This window comes from Copadichromis virginalis, linkage group LG1 (genome assembly GCF_057382275.1).
Source record: "Copadichromis virginalis isolate Kocher_CV1m ecotype Utaka linkage group LG1, C_Virginalis_male_GT1.1, whole genome shotgun sequence".
In the NCBI taxonomy this organism is placed as follows: Eukaryota; Metazoa; Chordata; class Actinopteri; order Cichliformes; family Cichlidae; genus Copadichromis; species Copadichromis virginalis.
Window position 1 is genome coordinate 23,636,946 of NC_140618.1, and position 23,804 is coordinate 23,660,749.

Genomic DNA, 23,804 nt, shown 5'->3' on the forward strand with positions numbered 1-23,804 from the left:
CGGAGGGTGCAGTAGGAGGAACAAGAGGAAGCTGAAGGCTAAACTTGAGCAGAAAAGCACGAGGGATGTTTCGAGTGGAAGGAAGAAAATCACTGGCCTCCACATCCCCCCCACCACTGTCAGTGATTTTGCCCTTCTTCTGGGCAGGTTAGGCATCAGCTGCAGAAAGTACATAATGGAAAAGGAGCGAAACCCGATAGTAACAGCACCTAGGTTCAGTTGACCTGTGCAGTTGTCTGTGATCCTGAGTCACATTTACAACCTGAGTCTGAAGTAGAGGAAAGTACAAGTGTTGTAAAATATTTCCTGTCTGGTTCCTGTAGTCCAAACCATCAGAACTTAATGAGCACCAATGATGATCAAGGTGCTGGAGAGACTAGTCTTAGCCCACCTGAGACCACAGGGAGACCCTCTGCAGTTAACAAATCAACATAATCTGGGAGTGGATGATGTAATCATCTACATTCTAGAGAGACTGCACTTCCGTAGATATTAACAGCTGCACTGTGAGAATCATTGTCTTTGAATTTTCACATCCATTTAACATGATCCAGCTGCTGCTTCTCAGGGAGGAAATGGAAAAAGTCAGCAAGCAAGTGAACTTGTCCACCATCTCATGGATTACTGCCTGACAGACAGGTAGGTATGTGACACTGGACAGTGCTCTGTCTGATTTGGTGCTGTGCAGGAGCTCCATAAGGGACTGTATTGTCTCCTACACCTCAGACTTTCAGTACAACTCCAGGTCATGTCACCTACAGAAACACTCTGATGATTCTGCAGTGGTTGGATGTATTAGTGAAGGGCAGGAGGAGTACAGAGCACTAGTGGGTGAATTTGACAGGATGTTGATGTGGTGGAGGAGTACAAGTACCTGGGCGTCCATGACAACAGGCTAAACTAGAAAACACAAATACAAATTCTGTATACAACAAGGGAATGAGCAGGCTCCAATTCAAATCAACTCAAATATGGGATAAATAAAGTACTTCATATCAGCTGACCATCGTGTCTAATTACGTCAGAAACATTATATGGGAGAAACAAAAACACTCAAAGAATATTGAACACATATATCCCAGCCCTGCACCCCAAAGAGCCAGTTAACAGCCAAATCGGGAAACATACAGTCCCATTTTTTTGTTGCACTGAACCATGCACACACGGTGCATGGTTCAGTGCAAAGGTTTTTCTTAGCTTGCTGCATTCATAATGCAAATTAACATGGCATGGCATTGTTCAAATGTTTTGCTGGGTTGAGCCAATGATGTTGATTGGCGCCACTGGAAGTGATAAATAAAGTCAAGGAACTTGTGCGAATATAAAAACTTTTTAAAGTCAACTTTGGATAAAGTCATTAAACCTTTTAACCAGCTGTTATTAAATCTGACTGGTAGCTCCATATATGTAGTTAAAGTCATGGTCTCTATCTATTCAACTAGGTAGGGCCTTTAAAACATTGACCAAATAACTGACCAAAGCTAATACGAGCTAATAGCTAAGGCTAAGGCTATCGCTATAGCTTGCTGTCAGGCCATCTAGAGTGCCCTACCTAACTTTAAATAAATACATAAAAAAAATACAACTGAAATCTTTAACCTAACAGTTAAAATGTTAACTTACGTTAACCGTTGGCTACATAGCCACAGCTTAACAATCTTGTTTTCCCTGGCCATCACATCCCTCAGATACATCACATACCATATTTCAGATTTCTCTGGTGAAAAAAAAAAAAAATCAAATAACAGAATTAACATTTGTTAAAGGCCATTTTAATTTATCCTTAGTGTACACAAATAATCTATCTACTGAGATATTTCAGTCTATATCAAAGTGGAGGCCTGACACACCAATTTAAATATCCCTATAACAAAATAGTTAAAAAGGCAGAGAAAAGAAAATATCACCTTAGGTTTAGTCCTGTCCCAGCAAGCTGTTTCACACAGACCTGCATTAAACCAAGGAAGAAAAGCCATCATATGGGGCTTTGAAGGCAATTCATGGTGAGATAGAGTGTTCTTCATTAAGCAAGGATACAATTTCAGACAAGAATATGACAAACTATCAATCAAGACCCAACAAGCATGATGGCCATTTGTAAAACTGAGAAAATAGAGCGCAGGCTACCACTGCAAATTAGATACCTGCATACAGATTTACAGCCAGACGTCCTGTGTGGGAGGCAGCAGGGCACTGAAAGCCTCCATTTACACACTTCAGTTTAACTGCAGTATTTGCTCTGACACCCATCATCGTGTAAGTCCTCCATTCATACAAACTCTTCTTCAGCCAACAAGAGCAATTACATATTAGTGATTATTTTTATAAAGCCCATTTAATCTTTAATCGTTTGGACATTTGTCTGCAATTAAGGGCAGGTTTTCCTCCTCAAAGCAACTGATCTGTTACTGACAACACCACACGCCCACTACAAATTTAAGCACTTAAATGGCAGCTCTGTCAGAGCCATGTCAGAATTCACATTTGATTCCCTGACAAGTTATAGTTATATTTTTGTAGTTATGCAGTTATATTTAGCCCTGTAGATATATGAATACGAATGACTATGAGTCAGCACCACGATAAGGTTGTAACATTGCTGTAGATAAAGACCAAGTTCATTTGTAACACTATGTTCTCACATGAAAGAACAAACATCTGCAGTGAAGGAACACTAAAGAAAGACTTCTGAAGGTAATCACACATCATTTCCACAGAACGTCACACCAAGTGAGGTCTACAGCACATACTGTACAAAAAAAAATAAAATCTATCAAACTGTTTTTAATAGCATCTGATTGGCAAGCTGTCTTGGGACAGTTGGCACATGGGCGGGTAGCGGAGGAGTTTAGAGGTGCTAAAGTTCAGGCAGGAGCGATGCAGCACCCTGTGTCCTGCCAACAGACTTACAGTGGCGCAATTCCTGACTAAGTTGTTGACCCATGGCCCCCACCTGCCTTGACCATCCATTATCTGAGGGGTGGAGGGGGCCATTACTTTTCCCTCCTTTCCTGCCTGCCACGCCAGAAGGCTTTTGACTCATGCCCATCTGTCCTGGTAGTACATACATTAAGTGAAAGCCAAGATACTGCCACCCTGTCCAACTCATGAATGCCTTTATAACAACAAGTTGTTATGTAGTGTGTGAACAGAATTTTACCTTAGCAACAAACACCTTTGTGAAGAGGATGGTTAATCAGGAAACAGGTCATTTCAATCCTCAAATCACAATGAGAAGAGACCTTTTTGTAAACCTCAGTAGCCGACACAATGCACGCAACAGCCTGCCAATAACTTGCTTTCAAAAGCTCTGACACACATAAGAAAATCAAAATTTGGGGACATGAGAAACACCTCTCAGTATGAGTTTGCATGCCTATGCTATTACCACAGCAACCGAGGCAGACCGGATAACAATCCCTGAAAACACAAATATGATCTAATCACTTGCAAATATTGTCGGCAGTCAGTCTGGAGATTCAATTTAGTCCTGCGTCAGATTTGCCTACAGTCTGAGCACATTCCAGGGCCTTTTTAATATGGAAATACACCAGGTAAAAAGGTTCAATTGGAAATAATGTTAATAAACACAAGTAAAAAGTCAACCCACTGCTACCTGAATGCCCGCCTAAAGCCCTCATTTTGTCCGAATGAATATTTGACATATTTCTAAAAGAATGGTTAAACAAACAGACATGAACTTTATTAAGGACACCAAAAAATTGTACCTGAGCTGGTTGAATGTCTAAGTATTGAAGTACCTCTTTCAACATGACAGGCATGTGAGGAGGCTTTTCAGCTGAAACAGCAGACGGGTCTTCGGATCTGTCCTCATGACCTGGACCAGAAGATGCACCAACGAAACAGGAGTTCAATCTCGGCCTTAGCCTTCTCCATGCTCTCCGCGCAGCCAGATGTGTTTTTCGCATCATTGGGTAAGAGCGGACAGTCATGTGGAAAATCATGATCGTTATAATGATCTGTGGAGAAGTAAATTAGCAAAGTTACATGATGAGAAGAAAGATGGAAGGTTAAGCTAATCAAGAGGAACTTGGTGTGTAGTACTATTTTAAAGTTGACACTCCATCATCATGAAGCTGTGCTCTGGAGAAGCTTATAGTATACTCCGGGGTTTATCCAGTTTAACAGCTGCACTGAGACCAAACAGGTGGGAACAGGAACAATACAAAACTATGAATTAAAAGCTATCTTACGTTACTTGGAAGAGGAAAACATTACGGTTCTAAATTCAAGGCAGATGCAAAAACTGTTGACTGACTAAACCTTTCCAATAACACACTTCATTTTGAATATATTTAAAGATGTGGCCATGATTCTCAGTTCATGATTGCAGTAATATTGTGAAGCATTCTATACACGTCTATACATACTTTACAGCAGTGGTTCAGACACATGTGAATTCATGTGTGTGAAAAACCTGTATTCCATCTCACAGCAATATTTCTTTTTATTGTCAATTGACGGCGCTTTTTTATCTTGTGGACCTAGGAAAACACCTATTATTGTTATTATTATTATTATTATTATTATTATTATTATTATTGCAATGAGCTTCATTAGCAGGTATCTAAACTACATGACACCATGTTAGCACGAGTAAACTCCTCCAGGCAAATGACGTCCCCATTTCAGCTTCAGCCATAAGACATGAAGTTATCTCAATAGTTTCTATTTACAGTTTTTTCCCTTTTTATGTAGGTGGTAGGCCATTTGCTCTGCTGACACTTGCCTGCCGGGACTCTATTCTTCACCTCTCTTGTGCACTTTCTATTGCCTTGATTTGCTGACCCAGGTATTGAAACTCATCTATCTTCACTAACTCTGTCCTTTGCTGCTTCACTGTTACACCTGTTTCCCTCTCATTCACACACGTAATCTGTCTTGCTTCACCTGACTTTCATTCCTCTTTTCTCTAGACCATACCTCCACCTCTCCAGGCTCTCTTCCACCTGTTCCCTACTCTTACCATAGATCACAGCGTCATCTGCAAACATCATAGGCCATGGAGACTACTGCCTGACCTCATCTGTCAATCTGTCCATCACCACTGCAAACAAAAAGGGGCTTAGAGTTGATCCCTGATGTAATCCCACCCCTACCTTGAACCCATCTGTCATTCCTATCACACACCTCACTATTGTCTGTCTGTCCTCAGATGCCTGTGATTATTTTGTATTTTATAGCCTACAACTACAATAAGAGTTGTATTGTAGGGAAAGACTGATGCGGATATTATTGTGTAGTTTAATAAGTAGGTCCTTTTTTCTCATGAACCCCCCCCCCCCACACACACACACACACCTACCTCTTCTTGCTGTTTACTAAACGTTAGCTGCTATCCTTCAAGCTAGGAGTAGGAAGGTCGTACTAACTTATCTGTAGGTTGTTAGAGGTTAGCAGTTCCCTTAAACAAACATGTGCCATCATTTATGGTGATATTTAGTAGCAACTCCCCACACAAAAACAGTATTTTGGTGTAAAGGTTAGCTATCTACCTAGCTAAAAACGCCTGAACATGGAGCAGATACAAAAAGGCATGCACGTGTTTGACGTGGCCATGACTGTAAAGCTATTATCTATTAAATTTTGAATGTTTAGCCCACCCTAATGCTCTGTAATACGTGTATACAGGCTATGATATCAGCAGAGGCTGGACATGTTACATCTAAATAAAGCGATGCAGAGGATACCGTTGCTATGCCACCATGTTGGATGACCGCGCTTCATACCTACAGAGACTGTCAATAAAATATACTGAAAAGGACCCGACGGTGTAGTCAGGTCCATTTAATCAAGTTTCACAAATGTTGAGCCAGACAACCGTGCTTATGCACAGAAAGCGGCAGTAGCTTACCGTAGCACACCACGGAGTAGCGCCACCTTCCGCAGCGTGCACTGTGCGTCACCACGGCCCGCCTAGTGACGCGCCCCTCTCGACCTATCAGATGCCACAGAGGAAGACGACAGCTTTTTTGAAAATATTGGCGGCGGTTGTGCTAGCGACAAGGTTAGCGAGTTTATTCACTTAATTCGAGCTACTTTTAAACCGAGCGTTTGATCTGAAAGTGTCGCCTTAGTAGGGATATGGACGATAGTCGTTACTAACAAAAGGTAAGACCGAAGATTGCATCGGAGACGAAGTAATCAATGCCATCTTACTGTTAGTGACTGTACTACAGCTAGCTAGATGGCAGGGGCTGGCCAGTCCTGCTGTATTTACGTTGGCAGGATTGTCATCACATTGTAACGTGTGCTCGACTTCGACTGTTTATTCCATTTAATAGTACTGAGCTAGCTGTACCTGAAAATTGCGTGTTAATACATGTTAGACAGCATTTGATTATATTATGCTGTTATTAAAGTGAATCCCCGGTCCATATATATATATATATATATATATATATATATATATATATATATATATATATATATATATAATAACACCCAGCACGCCCCTGCGGGCGGTTTATCCTTCAAGCTCGGGGTCCTGCGCAGTATCTTAGCTGTTCCCAGGACAGAGACCTCCGATGTTATTCCCGGGATCTGCTGGAGCCACTCGCCTAGCTTGGCAGTCACCGCACCTAGTGCTCCGATTACCACGATATATATGTATGTGTGTGTGTATATATAGATATATATCTTTATTTTATTTTAATGTCACTGAAAAATGTCCATGAGTATCAGTCCCTGACCCAAAACGTTTAAAACACAAGTGTAGGTTTTTGTTGTATTATTTTTTTTTATTTAAAGATTATTGTTATTAGTTTTGTGAAAGTTTCAGTATCCTTATGTACAGTTGTGGTCAGAGGTTTAGATAGACTCATCATGTGCATGAATGCCATGGTAATTTCATGTCATGGTAATAAATCCTAAAAACACTGTACCAACCGTCAAGCATGGTAATGGTAGCAACATGCTCTGGGGCTTTTTTCACTCATAGTGATACTGGTACATTACACAAAGTGGAGAGAATAATGAAGAACAAGGACAACCTCCAAATTCTTTAACTTTATCTCAAATAAACAGTTAGATGGTTGAAATATGGTCACAGTTGGGTGTTCCAGCAGGACATTGAGCCCAAGCACACATAAAAACTGCTTTTGGAATGGATAAAGCACTAAACAGTAAGCTTGTGGAATTGCCTACCCAAAGCCATTTCTGCCTAGAAGATTGATCAAATATTGAGCCAAAATTATGCCAGAGGCTTGTTGATGGCTACCAAAATCATCTAAGGTGCAACTTACTAAGGGACATTTTACCAAATATTAGTGTGGGGGTGTATTTATATATTTGAACCTGTATGTATATGTTTGACCCTGTTTGGATTCAAATAAATCCCAAATAAATTCAAACATGTGCACCCAATTCTTGTTTTTTTTAAGTAGGTAAAGATGTGTCCTGTACAATCATTTCACTCCAGAAAAAGAACAGTCATGATGAGTGTATGTAGACCTCTGACCACAAGCTTTGCACAGCTTTGACTTGCTCTGATTTCAAATGTTGAAACCTTGCTCTACACAGAGTGCATATTGCTTGTCTGGTAGTTAACAGACAAGAAATATTATAAATTACAGTGAGACCTGACCTTAGTCTGCACTTTGAGACGATGGAACTGGAAGTTCAAAAAAGCTAAAGTGTTTCCAGTTTTTAGGACTCATTCCTGTGGCATTCTGTATGAAAACACTTTTAGGCTGTTCGCTTACCATAAAACAAGTTCAACTCTGCCTTCAAAGTCCTCAGACCATGTTTGAATTTTATCAGCATATTTTCAAGATTGTGAAATCCAGTTAACATTTTATTTGTTTGTTGTCTTGTTTTGTAATGCTTCATTCCTTGCAGGGAAACCAAGATGGCGAGTGATGTGTGCAGCCATGTAAAGGTTGTTGTTCGAGTGAGGCCGGCCAATGACAGTGAAAAGCGCGAAAACTGTCGAAATGTGGTCCAGGTCGTCGATAACCACATGCTCATATTTGACCCCAAAGAAGAGGACTTGTCGTGCTTTGGGTCACAAAGAGTACGAAACAGAAACATCAATAAGAAGGCTAACAAAGACCTGAAGTTTGTTTTTGACCTAGTCTTCGACGAGAATGCTACACAAGTCGACATTTTTGAGAACACCACTAAAGGAGTGCTGGATGGGGTGATGAATGGATTCAACTGTACAGGTGACAAATTAATGAGTACAAGCTGCAGCTACAGTCTGTCTGAATTAGTCATGATGTCTGCCAATTATAAAAAGATGTGGAGCTGATTAACTCGTTCTGTAGTGTGCTAGTTATTTATCTGTCTGCAGCGACAAATTACCCTCACTGCTGTGAAGGGGATAGACCTTCAAAGATACGATTTTATTCCAGGGCTGGATAAATGGAGTGCAGAGTGTTATTCTTTACCATATATTTTGGTGCAATTGACTAAGCCAAAAAAAAAAAAAAGAAAGAATTGTATTTATTTCTCTAATGTGAATTTAAAGCTTGAGAAAGTATTACTTTGTATAGTTCTGTACTGTGCATAAGTCTTAAACCACCTCTCATTCCCTTATGCTTTGCTAATATAATGGGAAATATTTGCAGTGATTTATCGAAGCATCTGTAAATATTTATAAAAAAAAACAGTATACCAAGTAAAAGTGGTCTTCAGGAATAGTTCTCCAGGCTTCTCAAAACACATTCTTTAGATGTTGGTAGATCAATCCCCGTCAAGGGGATCCTACACTGCTTTAATAATGTTGAGGTCCAGACTCTGGGGAGGCCAATCCATGACTGATCGTGTTCCATTGTGTGTTCTTAGATCCAGGTATACTTTTACTGAATTGACTGTAGGCTTGAGATTATTGTCATGCTGAAAAATGAAGCTGTTGCCAATGGAATGCTTTCCAGGTGGTTTTGCAAAGTAGGTTGCAATTTGATGGTACTTTTCTGCGTTCATAATTCCATCACTTTTAACAAGATCCCCGGCACCACTGGCTGAAATGCAGCCCCAAACCATGAGACAGCCTCCAATGTGTTTTACAGATGGTTGTACATGCTCAGTGTTGTCAAAATGACAAAGTGCCTAAAGATGCCATCTATAACTGTGCAAAGTTCTCTCTTATGTGTTGAGAAAACACTGTTTCATCCCTTGGGTTAGGTGCTCTTTTTATGAATGAGTCATATAATCGGTGTTAAGTGGGTTAACAACAACAACAACAACAAAAAAAACATTCCTTGGAAAATTGTCAGCTGGAAGAACTGGACCAAAAATAAACGAAAAAGCAGTGAATGTCCAGAGAAAAACTGTGTTTGCTCAAGAACATATAAAAAAAACAATTACAAAATTTCTTCCTTGGAAGAAAAATTTTAAACATTGGAGGCTGGCTTGAGACTTTTAAATAGTGTAAGTTCAGTTCTCCTTTTGGATATACTTGATACTTCCATTGCTCACATTCCAAGTTTTTCACATTACATGTTTGGTTATGCTCTTTTCTAAGCAAGCTTTATGTTGAAACTGTTTTTGTAGAGTTTTCTGTAACTCTTAATTACTTTTTCACTTGCAGTGTTTGCCTATGGTGCTACCGGAGCAGGCAAGACACATACCATGTTAGGTTCACAAAATGACCCTGGGGTCATGTACCGCACAATGAAAGAGCTCTTCAAACGCATGGATGACGCCAAGGAGGAGAAGGAGTTTGCAGTTGCATTTTCATATCTTGAAGTGAGTATTGGATTCTTTATTTTTACCTTTATTTTTACTTTGCTTTGTTCTCCTTGTTGTTTATGGAATGTTGTTTCTTACGTTGTTTGTTTGTGCAACATCACTGTGTCAAGTCTGGATAGTCAGACTTGTACAGAAGACTTTAAGTTGTAAAATGTGTTCTCAACCTACACTGCTTGTATGTAAAGGTATCGCAGCAGGTACGCATTCATGATTTCTACACCTTGCAGTATCATTGTGTCTGCAAGCTTTTACCTGACCATACATTTTTGTCTTTGTGTGGTTTCATAGTGTTTTGTTGTATTTGCACGTGTTCACAGGTTTACAATGAACAGATCAGAGATTTGTTGGCTAATGCAGGACCTCTTGCAGTCAGGGAGGACAGTTCTAAAGGAGTGGTTGTACAAGGCCTCACACTGCATAAGGTCAGTACTACCATCTATTATTAAAATAAACACACACAAAAACACTTCCATGCATGCACTTCTGTTGAAAAATGCCCGTCCTTTTAAAAACATTAAAAAACTGCATGAAAGTGAGCAATATTTGGGTAAAAGCAGGTGGTGCTAGCTCATTGTATAATAAGCATGAAACCTGTGTAGCTCATCTTGGGCCAGGACACAGGAGCAGGTTGGAAAAAATAATTGTGTGGATGCTTTAAGCATCCACACTATTGAGTTCCTTCTTGGTGTTTCCGTACACTTTTCGCCGTGGATCTACTTCCACAATTTTTGTGCTATTTTCACCGTTCAAATTTTAAACTATTCTGTTATTTCTGCTAATGATGGCTATATCTTTTGGTATTTTTCACTATTATACTTTTTAAAATATTAAGCTTTTTTCCTTTAATTTGAAATGAATGGGAAACTTCTGCAATTCTGCTAAATTTTCTTGTTTTTGAAACTTAACTACTTCCTCATATTTTCACGTAGAACAACCATTCAAACTTTAAAATGTTCTCAAATTATTGGGCTATTCAGGTATAAATCAGCTTTTTCAAATCTTTTACCGCTTTACTTTTATCCCTCTTAAAGTTTTGAGTTGCAAAATTGTGATTTTTCACAAAATACATGCGTTGTTATGGTTGCTATGCTCTTGGCTTCCAGTGTGCCACTGAAGGTTTTGCAGTCTTCTCTTCATGTCTGAACAACTTCTTGCTACTTGCTCAATTTTCACTCAACTTCCAAAAATTATACATCAAAATGTAGGTATTTGTGCTGGCTTTCAGGAAATGTCACTATCATTGTTGTGGGACTTATAGAACTTTTGCAAATCTCCTCAGACCAACACAAAGTTGGAAAACTCTCCATAGAAAGTCAATGGAGAGTTTGTTCAAAATCACCGCTTGATTTCTGTAATGAGCGGCATATTCGAATCGTCATATCTCTTTAACGAAACAAAGTTAAGACATGAGGCTTGTCCCAGTATATCTTCAGACACTCCTGACGCTCACAATTCAAGAATTTCTTTCTCACCTATTACCGTTCTGAAATGAGTTAGACTTGTTTGAGGGTAGGAAATTCGTCCTTCGCTCAGATTTCTTCAGATTTCAAACTCTGGAAATGAACCACTTTTTTCTCTCGTCATAACTTTTTGTTGGATTTCCACAGAGACCTGAAAATTTCCATGACTGTTCACCAAAGCCTGCTGTCTCTTACGGTGAAAGAATGATATTGATACTCCAAATAGATTTAGAGTTAGAAAGCGTTGTTTGAGGGCAAGTCAAGGCAGTTTTTGCTTTGCCTCTACTCAGTTATGGTGCATTACAAGTCAAATATCTTTAATAATTCATATTTTAATGATAAATTGTCAACACTTGAAGATTACCCCATCTCTTCTGAACAAAACCGTGTAAGAATGACCGTTCTAGCCCCTACGGTTAGGAAATTATGGCCATTTGTTTGAGGGGAGTCCTCACTATGAGAAATAGACTGCAAAAATCCTGTGTCTCTCTGTGCTGCGTGCACCTGTTTTGGCGGGAAAAAGTACACAGCCTCTCTGATTGGTGGATTCAAATTCAGCAGGTCCCAGTCTGCTTGACTGAGCTGGAAACTTACACACACACAGGGAGAGGTGTGTGTGTGTGTGTGTGTGTGTGTGTGTGTGTGTGTGTGTGTGTGTGTGTGTGTGTGTGTGTGTGTGTGTGTGTGACAGAGAGAGAGAGAGAGAGAGAGAGAGAGAGAGAGAGAGAGAGAGAGAGAGAAAGCCTTTTAATGGGATGATCTCATTGTGATATTTAGGCTGGTTGACTGAATTGAATTTTGTGTGTGTGTGTGTCTCTCTGTGCATGTGTGTTTCCTTATGTGTACATATTTGTGATTGTGTGGCTGTTATATATATTTTTTGCTGATTTTTTTCATTTAACAAGTATATTTGAGGGACCCTCAGCATGTTCAGCATTTTTTCAGCTGTCCATTTTGCTTTTCCAATTTTTCTGTTTAAGTTATTACTATTGTGCTAAATCATACTATTTCTGCTATTTTATAAGATTTGTGCTAAATATAGTATTTCTGCCAAATATAGTATTTCTGATTAATTATAGTTTTTCTACCAAATCATAGTACAGTATTTCTGCTTTTTATAGGATTTGTGCTTAATATAGTATTTCTGCTAAATTATAGTATTTCTGCTTTTTATAGTATTTGTGCTAAAACATAGTATTTCTACCAAATCATAGTACAGTATTTCTGCTTTTTATAGTATTTGTGCTAAAACATAGTATTTCTACTAAATGTAGTATTTATTCTTAATCATACTATTTCTATATTAGTGATGTGCGGATCGATCCTGAAATATCGATTCCTCCGATACCAGTCATTTATGTTCTAGAATCGATTCTCACATTAAAATATCGATATTTTAGTAATTTAGGGTAAATATCTAGTTTATCATCAACAGGAACACAGTGGAAAGAAACTATAACATTCGGATTATCTACATTTGAAGGAACTACTTCCTCTTCCGCCTTTCATAGTCATGTGCGAAATACGGCTGTATAAATGTCTCGCAGCCCCTTGGCGTGCGCACTTGCGCACTCAAAACAATGGCCAAACGCAAGCGAAGTCATGTGTGGACATATTTTACCTCCACAAACAGCCAAGACGCGGTTTGTGATGTATGTGGCAAGACAGTGAGGTGTTGTGGCAACACCTCAGAATTAATCATAACACAGAATATGATGAGGTCATGTCGAGGCGAACCGAGGAGAGGAGAGGGACAGGTGCTGCTAGGGCGAGACAGATGTCTCTCGCGGAGTCCTTTAGTGCTGCAGGCAGGCACTATCCAGGTACAGAGGAGGAAAATGCTGGGTACATAGGCTAGGTTGCATTAAAATATACAGAGTACTTGCAGTAAAACAGGCATTGTAGTCTTTAAAACATAAAAATTCAGTTGAAGATTATTTCATAGGTAAGAGAAACGTTTTATAGATACTATTATTATCTATTAGCTTTATTATTATTTTCACTCAGTTTAATTTTTTTGGCTGAGTTATTTGAATATTTTAAAATGCAGGTATTGACAAACTTATTTATTCCTTTAATTATGTATTATACTGACAATTTCATTCACACAGCATTCTATGTAAAACAGCAAGTATATGTAAACTATCAATTCCTTTCCCCTTAGGCTATTTTAACAGACTGCATACATGACTCTAAAAAGATTAAACATTCAGTGCAGTATACCCCATCTTTTGTTTTGCCCTTTGTATTTTATTTTCTTTGTAGATGATTCCCCAAGAGCAGCAACACTCGCAAGATGCCTTGTAGAGATGATTGTGAAGGACCTCCAGCCTCTGTCCATAGTGGAGGACCAGGGTTTCCAGGGATTTGTGAGCGCTCTTGACTCAAAATATAAACTCCCAGGAAGAAAATCACTGACTGAGACTCATCTTGTAAATTTGTTTGATGAATGTAAAGGCAAAGTAAGAGCATCTTTGCGAAATGCTTCCAGTGTTGTTCTCACCACTGATATGTGGACCTCAGTGTCCACAGAGGCATATTTGACTGTAACATGCCATCTCATTGAAAACTGGCAAATGAGAGAATTTGTCCTGGAAACCCACTCTTTCCATGGGCGGCATACAGCAGATAATATCAGCTCAGCACTTAAGCAAATCACAGAAGAATGGGGCATAACTGAGAAGGTGGTTGCAGTTGTCACAGACAATGGTGCAAATATGGTTGCTGCAGTGCACAAAGCTGGATGGAGGCATTTTCCATGTTTTGCACACACACTGAATTTAGTTGTAAAGGACAGTGTAAAAGCTGTCCCAGAAGTGGTGCAGGTGCTGGAAAAATGCCGTGCGATTGTGTCCTTTTTTCACCACAGCACAAAGGCTACTGAGAAGCTTAAGGATATTCAGCAACAATTGAAAGTGGCAGAGCACAAGCTAATTCAGTCAGTAGATACCCGCTGGAACTCTGTCTTTTACATGTTGGAGCAGCTCTGTGAGCAAAATGAAGCCGTGACCACAGCCCTCTGCCTTTTAGGGAAGAATCAACTATGCTTAAATGCGGGAGAATTATCCCTGATCAAGGAAACAGTTGTTGCACTACGGCCGTTTGAAGAAGTAACACAGGAAGTTTCATCTGAAAAACATGTTTCAGTCTCCAAAGTTATTCCACTTGTGTCACTCATTCACAAGGCTGTAGCAGCCTGTGAATATCAGGACAGCTCCCTTGCCACACAGCTGGCACAGCAATGCCAGCGCAGATTCAGGGGTATTCAGAGCATTCACTGTCTAGCTGCAAGTACATTTCTGGATGTTAGGTTAGGTTTAAACACCTTGGTTTTTGTGACAAAGACAATGTTGAAGTATTAAAGAAACATCTCCACACTGAAATGCAAGAAGTCTATCAGACAGGACAGTCTGCTCCCACTCTAACTGTAAGCTCAATGCCTGCTGTTAGCTCTGCCTCAGGGCCTTCTACTTCAGGGTCTATCCCAAGTCCTCCACCCGCAGGTCCAGCTGCAACAAAAGGAGGGATATGGACAGATTTTGACATGCAGGTTGTGTCAAGCCAACATCACCGGTCAGCTTCCAGTGATGTACTCATTGAAATACGCCGGTACTCAGAGGAAAAACTGATTCCCCGAGATAAGGATCCATTGGTTTGGTGGCAAGAGCATGAACAAACCTTCCCATCCCTAAGCAGACTTGCAGTGAGATACCTAGGAATCGTTGCTTCTTCTGTACCTGCAGAGAGAATCTTTTCAAAAGCAGGAGAGGTTGTGAGCAAAAAACGGAGCAGACTTAGAGGGAAAACTGTAAATATGCTGTTGTTCCTAAACAAAAACCTGTGAATAAGGGAAAGTGTTACTGTCAAATGTTTTTGTTGACATGTCCAGACAAGATAAACGTTAAATGACATGTTAAATTGTGTTGAATATTTTTGTTGACATGTCCAGACAAGATAAACGTTAAATGACATGTTAAATTGTGTTGAATATTTTTGTTGACATGTCCAGACAAGATAAACGTTAAATGACATGTTAAATTGTGTTGAATATTTTTGTTGACATGTCCAGACAAGATAAACGTTAAATGACATGTTAAATTGTGTTGAATATTTTTGTTGACATGTCCAGACAAGATAAACGTTAAATGACATGTTAAATTGTGTTGAATATTTTTGTTGACATGTCCAGACAAGATAAACGTTAAATGACATGTTAAATTGTGTTGAATATTTTTGTTGACATGTCCAGACAAGATAAACGTTAAATGACATGTTAAATTGTGTTGAATATTTTTGTTGACATGTCCAGACAAGATGAACGTTAAATGACATGTTAAATTGTGTTGAATATTTTTGTTGACATGTCCAGACAAGATAAACGTTAAATGACATGTTAAATTGTGTTGAATATTTTTGTTGACATGTCCAGACAAGATAAACGTTAAATAACATGTTAAATGGCGTGTGTGTGTATGTGTATGTGTGTGGGTGACAGAGAGAGAGAGAGAGAGAAAGACTTTTAATGTGATGATCTCATTTTAAGATTCAAATTCAATATATTTAGGCTGGTTGACTGAATTGGATCTTGTGTGTGTCTCTCTCTGTGCATGTGTGTTTCCATATGTGTCCATATTTCTGATTGTGTGGCTGTTATATATATTTTTTGCCGATTTTTTTCATTTAACAAGTATATTTGAGGGACCCTCAGCATGTTCAGCATTTTTTCAGCTGTCCATTTTGCTTTTCCAATTTTTCTGTTTAAGTTATTACCGTACTATTTCTGCTATTTTATAAGATTTGTGCTAAATATAGTATTTCTGCCAAGTATAGTATTTCTGATTAATTATAGTTTTTCTACCAAATCATAGTACAGTATTTTTGCTTTTTAAAGGATTTTTATAGGATATTTATATTGCTTAATATAGTATTTCTGCTTTTTATAAGATTTGTGCTTAATATAGGATTTGTGCTTTTTATAGGATTTGTGCTTAATATAGTATTTCTGCTTTTTATAGTATTTGTGCTAAAACATAGTATTTCTACTAAATGTAGTATTTATGCTTAATCATACTATTTCTATATATTACTGCCAGGTCCCCAGGCAGCCAATCCTCTGTGAGGCCTGAGACATTCAAATTTACATATCAGGGCCTGCACGGCTTCCCAGCCAGCCAATCATATCTTAGGGATGAGACATTCAAATTTACAAATCAGGGCCTGGACTGCTTCCCAGCCAGCCAATCATATATGTGGGTTGAGGCCTTCAAATTTGCATATTGGGGCCTTCGTGGCTTCTAAGCCAACAAGTCATCCATGTCATATATCTCTAAAAATCCATATTTTAATGATAAATTGTCAACACTTGAAGATTCCCCCATCTCTTCTGAACAAAACCGTGTAAGAATAACCGTTCTAGCCCCTACGGTTAGGAAATTATGGTCATTTGTTTGAGGGGAGTCCTCACTATGAGAAATAGACTACAAAAATCCTGTCTGTGTGCTGCGTGTGTGCACCTGTTTTGGCGGGAAAAAGTACACAGCCTCTCTGATTGGTGGATTCAAATTTAGCTGCTCCCAGTCTGCTTGACTGACCTAGAAACTTGCTTCTCTCGCCGTGTGTGTTTGTGTGTGTGTGTGTGTGTGAGACAGAGAGAGAGAGAAAGCCTTTTACAGTATTCTGCAAACTTTTATGATTTTACCAGCTTTTCTAATATGGACCTCACATTCTTGTTAACACTCCATGGCACAAATACTGTTCCCTTTAGGCTCTGTGTATGTGTGTGTGTGTGTGTGTGTGTGTGTGTGTGTGTGTGTGTATCAATATTTCTCCCACTTTAAAGTATTACTCCTCCATAATTGTATTTCTGTTCAATCAAAGTACTTGTACTACATCTTAGTACTTCTGCTCAATCATAGTATTTCTGCTAAATCATAGTATTTTTGCCAAATCATGGTTTTTGTGCCAAATCATAACATTTGTGTTATGTTATAGTATTACTACTAAGTGGAGGAATTTCTGTCATGTTACAGTATATGTGCTGATTACAGTATTTCTGATAAATCATACTATTTCTACTATATTATATTTTTCTTTCTAAATATAGCATTTCTGCTATATAATTGTATTTCTGCTATGTTATAATATTTTTGCTAAACCAGAGTATTTGTGCTGAAACATAGTATTTCTGCCAAATGATAGTATTTCTGTCAAATTATAGTATTTGTGCTAAAACATAGTATTAATTTAAAATTACAATATTCATACTTCATCACAGTGTCTCTGGTAAATCACAGTATTTCTGCTATGTTGTACTATTTTTCTAAATCATAGTGTTTCTGTAATGTTCAAGTATTTTTGGCTAAATATATTCTTTCTGTTATCTTATACTATTTCTCCTAAATTCTTGTATTTTTGAGAAGTTATCATGTTTCTGGTAAGTTACAATATTTCTGCTAAGTTCTGCTATGCTATTGCATTTCTGCCAAGTATTATGTTTCCTCTAAGATATTGCAGTTCTGCTAAGTTATTACATTTTAGCAAAGTTCCTTTGCTTCTGCAAAGTTTTTACAATTTCTGCAACTTTTCAGCTTTTTCAGCTAGTTTTTGCATACAGCTTCAGCTTTAAAGCATCCACGCTGCATTTTCGCAGGAAATGCAAATTTTTATAGTAATGATTGTCTTTTTTTTTTTTTAAATGAAATAAATATGGGAGAAAACAAATTTAAATTTGCACTTTGTGATGTCAGCAGTTGTAAAGATTAACTTCTGTTTGTTCAACTATCTTTCCATTTAACCAGAAACTTGCAAATCAGTAAAACTACTGCTTTCATTAAAATTGTTCTCCAGAATTGCTCAGTGGCGGTTCCATATAGGGAAATATATCATAGCACTTGTTCTTGTAATGTATAATTATTACATTGTGTTACACATAATATTATATACCATAATATATTTTATACATTTTTATTTGAGCAGGCTGGTTCTTTAAATAGATTCCTCTGCCAATGTGACTAACCAGAATCAATACTTCATGACTACTTGAGATGGTGCTTATCAAATGAATGAGGAATTTAACTCCTGTTGCAGAAGAAGGAACTCACAGGGGATAAAGGCAGGGGAAAGCAAATTAAATGAATTGCCTCATTATTAAGACTGAGAAATAATGATATTGCACAGAAACACGTGGGAAAAAATGTAAATGTCTGAATAAAAGCATGTTTAGGTGTATGTTTTATTTTGTCAGGGGCAGATATGATGTATCACAGATTATCTTGCAGTATTAGACTGCGTTTCACTTAATTATCGTATCATGATTGCTGCTGTGCGAAATGTATTTTGATGGCAGTGCACTGCAAGTTATTTTTCCCTGTGTGGCGTCCTGTGTATGTTCACGTCTTTGTTTTTGTTTTTACTGACAGCCCAAATCTGCAGAGCAGATTCTCGAGGCTTTGGATTCTGGCAATCGAAACAGGACACAGCACCCGACTGATATGAACGCCACCTCTTCTCGTTCCCATGCTGTATTTCAGGTAAGCTAAATGACCAGAAATCATCAATAAATTAAGATATAAATACTAATGTTAAATATAAATAGAAAAGTTACATTTTTTTAAAGACTCCTTATCGCTCCAATCATGTAACAGTGTATCAGACTTTAGTTTTTGATAACCTTGAATGAACTTTGTTCTATTGTTTTCCTCCAGATATATTTGAGACAGCAGGACAAAACTGCCAGCCTCAATCATAATGTATGTGTTGCCAAAATGAGCCTGATTGACTTGGCAGGCTCAGAGAGAGCCAGTGCCACCAACGCTAAAGGGGCACGCTTACGAGAAGGCGCTAACATCAACCGTTCACTCCTCGCCCTGGGAAATGTCATCAATGCTCTTGCTGACCCAAAGGTGAGTGAAAGTGAATGTACAAGGGACTACTTTACAATCACAGCTGTTTCTGAGAGCCATTTAAAACCTTTTAAAAAGCTTAAAAAAACTTAGTAACATTAAAAAAAACAATGAGTTGATAATATTGTTTCCTAACTGGCAAATAAAAGGTTTGGATGGTTACTATAAGGCAGCACCTGATGTTTTAAAACTGTAATATTGCAGTAAACAGAACCCTTAACTATAAGTATGCTCAACTCATTGTACACGTCTCGGCTTAAGCGGCTGCCATATTGCAGAGTACAAGGGTTGAATATGTTTGTTATAAAAGGAGACATTTTTGACCTCAATTCTCAAACCCAAAAATCTATACAGGCCATAAAACAGCCTTTTAATGCCAATTATATTAGATATTAGATTTAGGATTGTTTAATTTTTATTTTTTTTAAAGAAAATAATTTCCAAATTTTAAGATAAAGTATACATTTCTTATCTTACCTTACTAGCCTTTTAGGTTATATATATATATATATATATAGGCTCTATATATATGTTTATTAACATTACTAATAGGGCTGGGCGATATATCGAGTTTTTTAAAAATATCGATATATTTTCATACGAGATATAAGATGTGACAATATTGTTTATATCGATATAGTATATGTTACATTATAATTATACTTGTGGAGCCGCAAGTTTGCCTCTCTTTCGTCCACTTTTGTCTCTACGCAACGTTACTCGGCCTCGCCTCTAGTGATGGGATTTTTTTTTTAGAGAACCGGCTCTTTCGGCTCCGAACCGGCTCTTCAGGTTGTTTTGTTGCTTTAATTAATTTATTATTAACAACAATATAAAATTATGCACAAAAGGAATTACTAATGTAAAAAAAGAGTGGATTTATTTAGATATGTTTATATATAAATATATGCGGTGGCCCCAAGAGACAAAGCACGTACAAACTCCAAAACACATTTATTGCGTTAACTGAACTTCCAAAACAGAGCTACCTAGATCACTTATATTACACAATTGAAAGCATATGTATATTGTTTTCACGTTCTTCTGAGTTTTTACGTGTTTTGGAGTTTTTATGTGTTTTGTCTCTAGGGGCCAAAAGTAATTATACTTTTATTTATTCACTCCACATAAAATGTAATATTACAAAAAACAACTATTCACATTTCTATTACTATTTAAATTTTCAGCTTTTTCCTTTTAAACAAATTTAAAGTGAAATAACACAAAACACTGCAAACCACAACACAATTAAATATCATCCGCAACTGAAAATAGTTGTGGATCATCACTATACCTTTCTAATGCTGGGCAGACACTGTGCGATTTTTTTTTTTTTTTATTTTTTTTTTTTTTTCCCAGTCGCGTGATTCAGCTCCTGCTCAAACTGTACGATTGACTCGCAGGGGTTAGAAGTTCATAGGTCACGATGCAGGGTCTCACACTATACGACCCGATGCTCTGATGCGACCTGAGTGCTCACACTGTGCGTACATAAAATGAAGGTTATAACAGAAATGCTGTCGCTCGCTCTCCCTCTCTGTCTTTCACTCACTCACACAGACACGCACACCACCACCATCAACTTTGCTAAATTGCTAATGAAAAACATTGATCAGGCAGCTGTGATTGAGCAGCAATGTAGATCCAACTATTTTCACTCTTGTTGTGGTCGTGATAATTTTGTGAGGCCACATCGAAAAGGCTCGGATGAGCTTTCCAAAGTTCTACAAGTTGTGCCTCCATCGCTTGTGTCCAGATCACACGCTGTGCTGCGCCGTCTTTTTCACTGACATTTGTGTGAGAAACTGCGGTGACACGCTCACGACGGTTGCAAGGATTTCAAACAGGTTTGAAATCCTCACAACCAAGCGATTGATGATCGGGAGCTGGTCGTGAGGTGTTAATCGCTTCTCGTTACCCCACGTATACTACACGACGCACAATGAAGGCTAAAATCGGGCCGGTCGCACGACTCAAAAATCGGCTCAAAATGGGCCAAAAATCGCACAGTGTAAGCCCAGCATAATGTGACGTTGTTGACCCTGGCTCTCTTTCTCTCTCTTTCCCTCCCGCTCTGTTCCTGTCAGTGTTGGATAAGTTACTTTAAAAAAGTAATTAATTACTTAAGTATGTTAAATACAAAAGTAATTAATTACTTAAGTATGTTAAATACAATATTGATTATCTAATTACTGTGTCTGAAAAGTAACTTAATTACTCAATAAGTAATTTAACTAAATACTTCTTAAAATCCCTATAAACCTTGAGTGGACAAACAATAGAAATTAAACTCTTTAAATAATAAATTTTTTTTTTTTTTAAAAACATACGAGTCAACATGAAATAGTTTAGCCTTTTAGCTTTCTGAATCATCTTTATTACATTCTATAAAAAAAAAACATTCTTTAATAATTACATTTTTTGGTAAGAATTGTAACTTTCTTTAGCAACATATCTGAATAACAAAAAAGCTTAACCTAACAAATGTTAAACATGACATGTATCACGCTGTAAACATTAAAATGTTTTAATTTTCAAAGCAATGAGTAACATATTCATACATAATGTATGTAATCATGTCATGTGTTTCAACAAAGTGAAGTTAACTCTGACCTTTGGTTAACAAACAGAATTCCTCTGAAACTTCCTCAAACCAATGAGCACCATATTTCCTGCATGCTGTATGCACTCACGTTTTCCAAAAACCTTTTTGTACTACTTAGTTGTCTCGTTTTTGAAAAACTTGTTTTATCTCATTAATGTAAGTCTCTCAAAGCGTTCACTTGACAGTCTGTTCCTTCTGGGTGTAAGCACAAGATTGCTGAGGCTAAAAAGCCTTTCGACTGGTGCGCTTGATGTTGTGGCTGTGTTGTACCTCAGTGAAATGTCCTTAATCCTGGGAAACTGGCTAAGAACACCCAGCTCAGACCCAGCAGATTTCAAATATTCCATCACCTCTGTTTCAGCAGAGTAGATACAGTCGCCCTCCTCAAATGAAAAAAAGTCATCAGTGGAGTCAGCAGGGTTCTTGTGATCTTGAGCAGGTTGTTGTCCTTCAGGAGACAACCCACGGCACTCTGTAGTAAGCATTTCCCTAACCATGTCTTTTTTCTCTTCTTCTCTGATCCAGCGTAACTTAAATTTAGGTAAAGTGACTGCAGCCAGGAGAGCTTCTTTATTGTCCATCATTGAGGAAAAGCGCACCTTGATCACCTATGAGACAAAAATACGTCAGACACTTCACATAAGAGCATGATAAATAAAACAAAAATGTATTTTAGGGTAAGGCCACATATATATAAAAAAAAAAAAAACACCCAGCACGCCCCTGCGGGCGGTTTATCCTTCAAGCTCGGGTCCTCTACCAGAGGCCTGGGAGCTTGAGGGTCCTGCGCAGTATCTTAGCTGTTCCCAGGACTGCGCTCTTCTGGACAGAGATCTCCGATGTTGTTCCCGGGATCTGCTGGAGCCACTCGCCTAGCTTGGGAGTCACCGCACCTAGTGCTCCGATTACCACGGGGACCACCGTTACCTTCACCCTCCACATCCTCTCGAGCTCTTCTCTGAGCCCTTGGTATTTCTCCAGCTTCTCGTGTTCCTTCTTCCTGATATTGCTGTCATTCGGAACCGCTACATCGATCACTACGGCCGTCTTCTTCTGTTTGTCTACCACCACTATGTCCGGTTGGTTAGCCACTAGAGCAGGGCGATATGGCCAAAAATATTTATCACGATATATATTTGAAAATTTGCGATAACGATATAACTGACGATATAATTGATGCAAGACAAAATACAACTCCACAACATTACTAGTGCAAAAAGACAACCTTCCTTTTATTTTCACTTAAACAGGAAGCTGGTTTTTATGTACATTAAAGCTTTATAAAAATGTAACAGTGCAAATGCAAATTCCTTGCTGAAAGTTTAACCAAAAGGCATTTCCAGTAGAAATGGGCTGACATATCCTGAGCATAACCATGTATAATATCCACTGAAGGTAAAAAGAGGTGCTTTGCAACATTAAACTGCAGTGTGCAGTACGTATTTTTCGGACCATAAGGTGCACGGGATTATAAGGCACATTAAGCGAAACAAGGCAGTCAGATAAATCAAACTTTATTAAACTCATTCTTCTTGCTTCCTCCACTTCTGTACCATTGATTCCTTAATGTTGAATTCTCTGGCAGCTGCTCTATTCCCATGTTGTTGCAGTATATTAATGACTAACCTCGTATTATGGATGGATTATCTCAGTTGTTATGGATTATCTCAGTTGTTCTCCTGACTGAAGTTTGGTCCGTTTACAGCATCCTGCCATGCGATTGCATTTGTCTCTAACTATCAGGCACGTTAACTTTTATAAGTGGAAAAGTGTTAGTGTTCGTCCTCCAGCTTCACTGTTTATGTCATGCTAACATAGCTGTGTCGCTAGCGATCACGTAGCACATCATTATATACCAGCTAGCCCAACTTCAGTAACCCTACAAACGTCACTGCTGTTTAGTTTCCCGTCTTCATTTATGTTGGAAGTGATAGCAGAGCTGTACGTTTGAATTTTTTCAGAAATCTCTCAGTCAGAACATGCTATATCATGCTTGGGTAACTAGCGAAACTAGCGAGCTAACTTCCGCTAGCTTCCTGCTAACTTCTAACTCCGTTAAATGTAATAAATTTTGTTTTCATGGATGCCTGGAAGTTAAACTTCATAGTTACTCCTGGTAAAGCA

The 23,804-nt window shown here is 38.3% G+C and overlaps 2 protein-coding genes across 8 annotated transcripts in view; one reads left to right on the forward strand and one right to left on the reverse strand.

Annotated features, from left to right (window-relative positions):
* mettl15 (methyltransferase 15, mitochondrial 12S rRNA N4-cytidine) overlaps nt 1–5,938 on the reverse strand; it is a 63,584-nt gene extending 57,646 nt beyond the window's left edge. Inside the window, exons 1-3 of one of the 4 annotated variants that reach the window (XM_085455422.1) lie at nt 5,876–5,938; nt 4,988–5,068; nt 3,762–3,980 (exon numbers count right to left, since the gene is read on the reverse strand). In XM_085455422.1, coding sequence (XP_085311548.1) covers nt 3,762–3,980; nt 4,988–4,990 — 222 coding nt within the window. In that variant the 5' untranslated portion in view covers nt 4,991–5,068; nt 5,876–5,938. Of the gene's footprint in view, nt 1–3,728; nt 3,981–4,987; nt 5,069–5,875 lie in introns of those variants that run through there. The other 3 variants (XM_085455410.1, XM_085455417.1, XM_085455427.1) reach the window with 3 other exon arrangements.
* The window catches only part of kif18a (kinesin family member 18A), a 51,959-nt gene continuing 34,070 nt past the window's right edge, over nt 5,916–23,804 (forward strand). For 2 of the 4 annotated variants that reach the window (XM_085455391.1, XM_085455402.1), the window contains exons 1-6: nt 5,917–6,028; nt 7,861–8,186; nt 9,554–9,711; nt 10,032–10,136; nt 18,593–18,703; nt 18,878–19,075. In XM_085455391.1, coding sequence (XP_085311517.1) covers nt 5,967–6,028; nt 7,861–8,186; nt 9,554–9,711; nt 10,032–10,136; nt 18,593–18,703; nt 18,878–19,075 — 960 coding nt within the window. In that variant the 5' untranslated portion in view covers nt 5,917–5,966. Of the gene's footprint in view, nt 6,133–7,860; nt 8,187–9,553; nt 9,712–10,031; nt 10,137–18,592; nt 18,704–18,877; nt 19,076–23,804 lie in introns of all 4 variants that reach the window. The other 2 variants (XM_085455396.1, XM_085455404.1) reach the window with 2 other exon arrangements.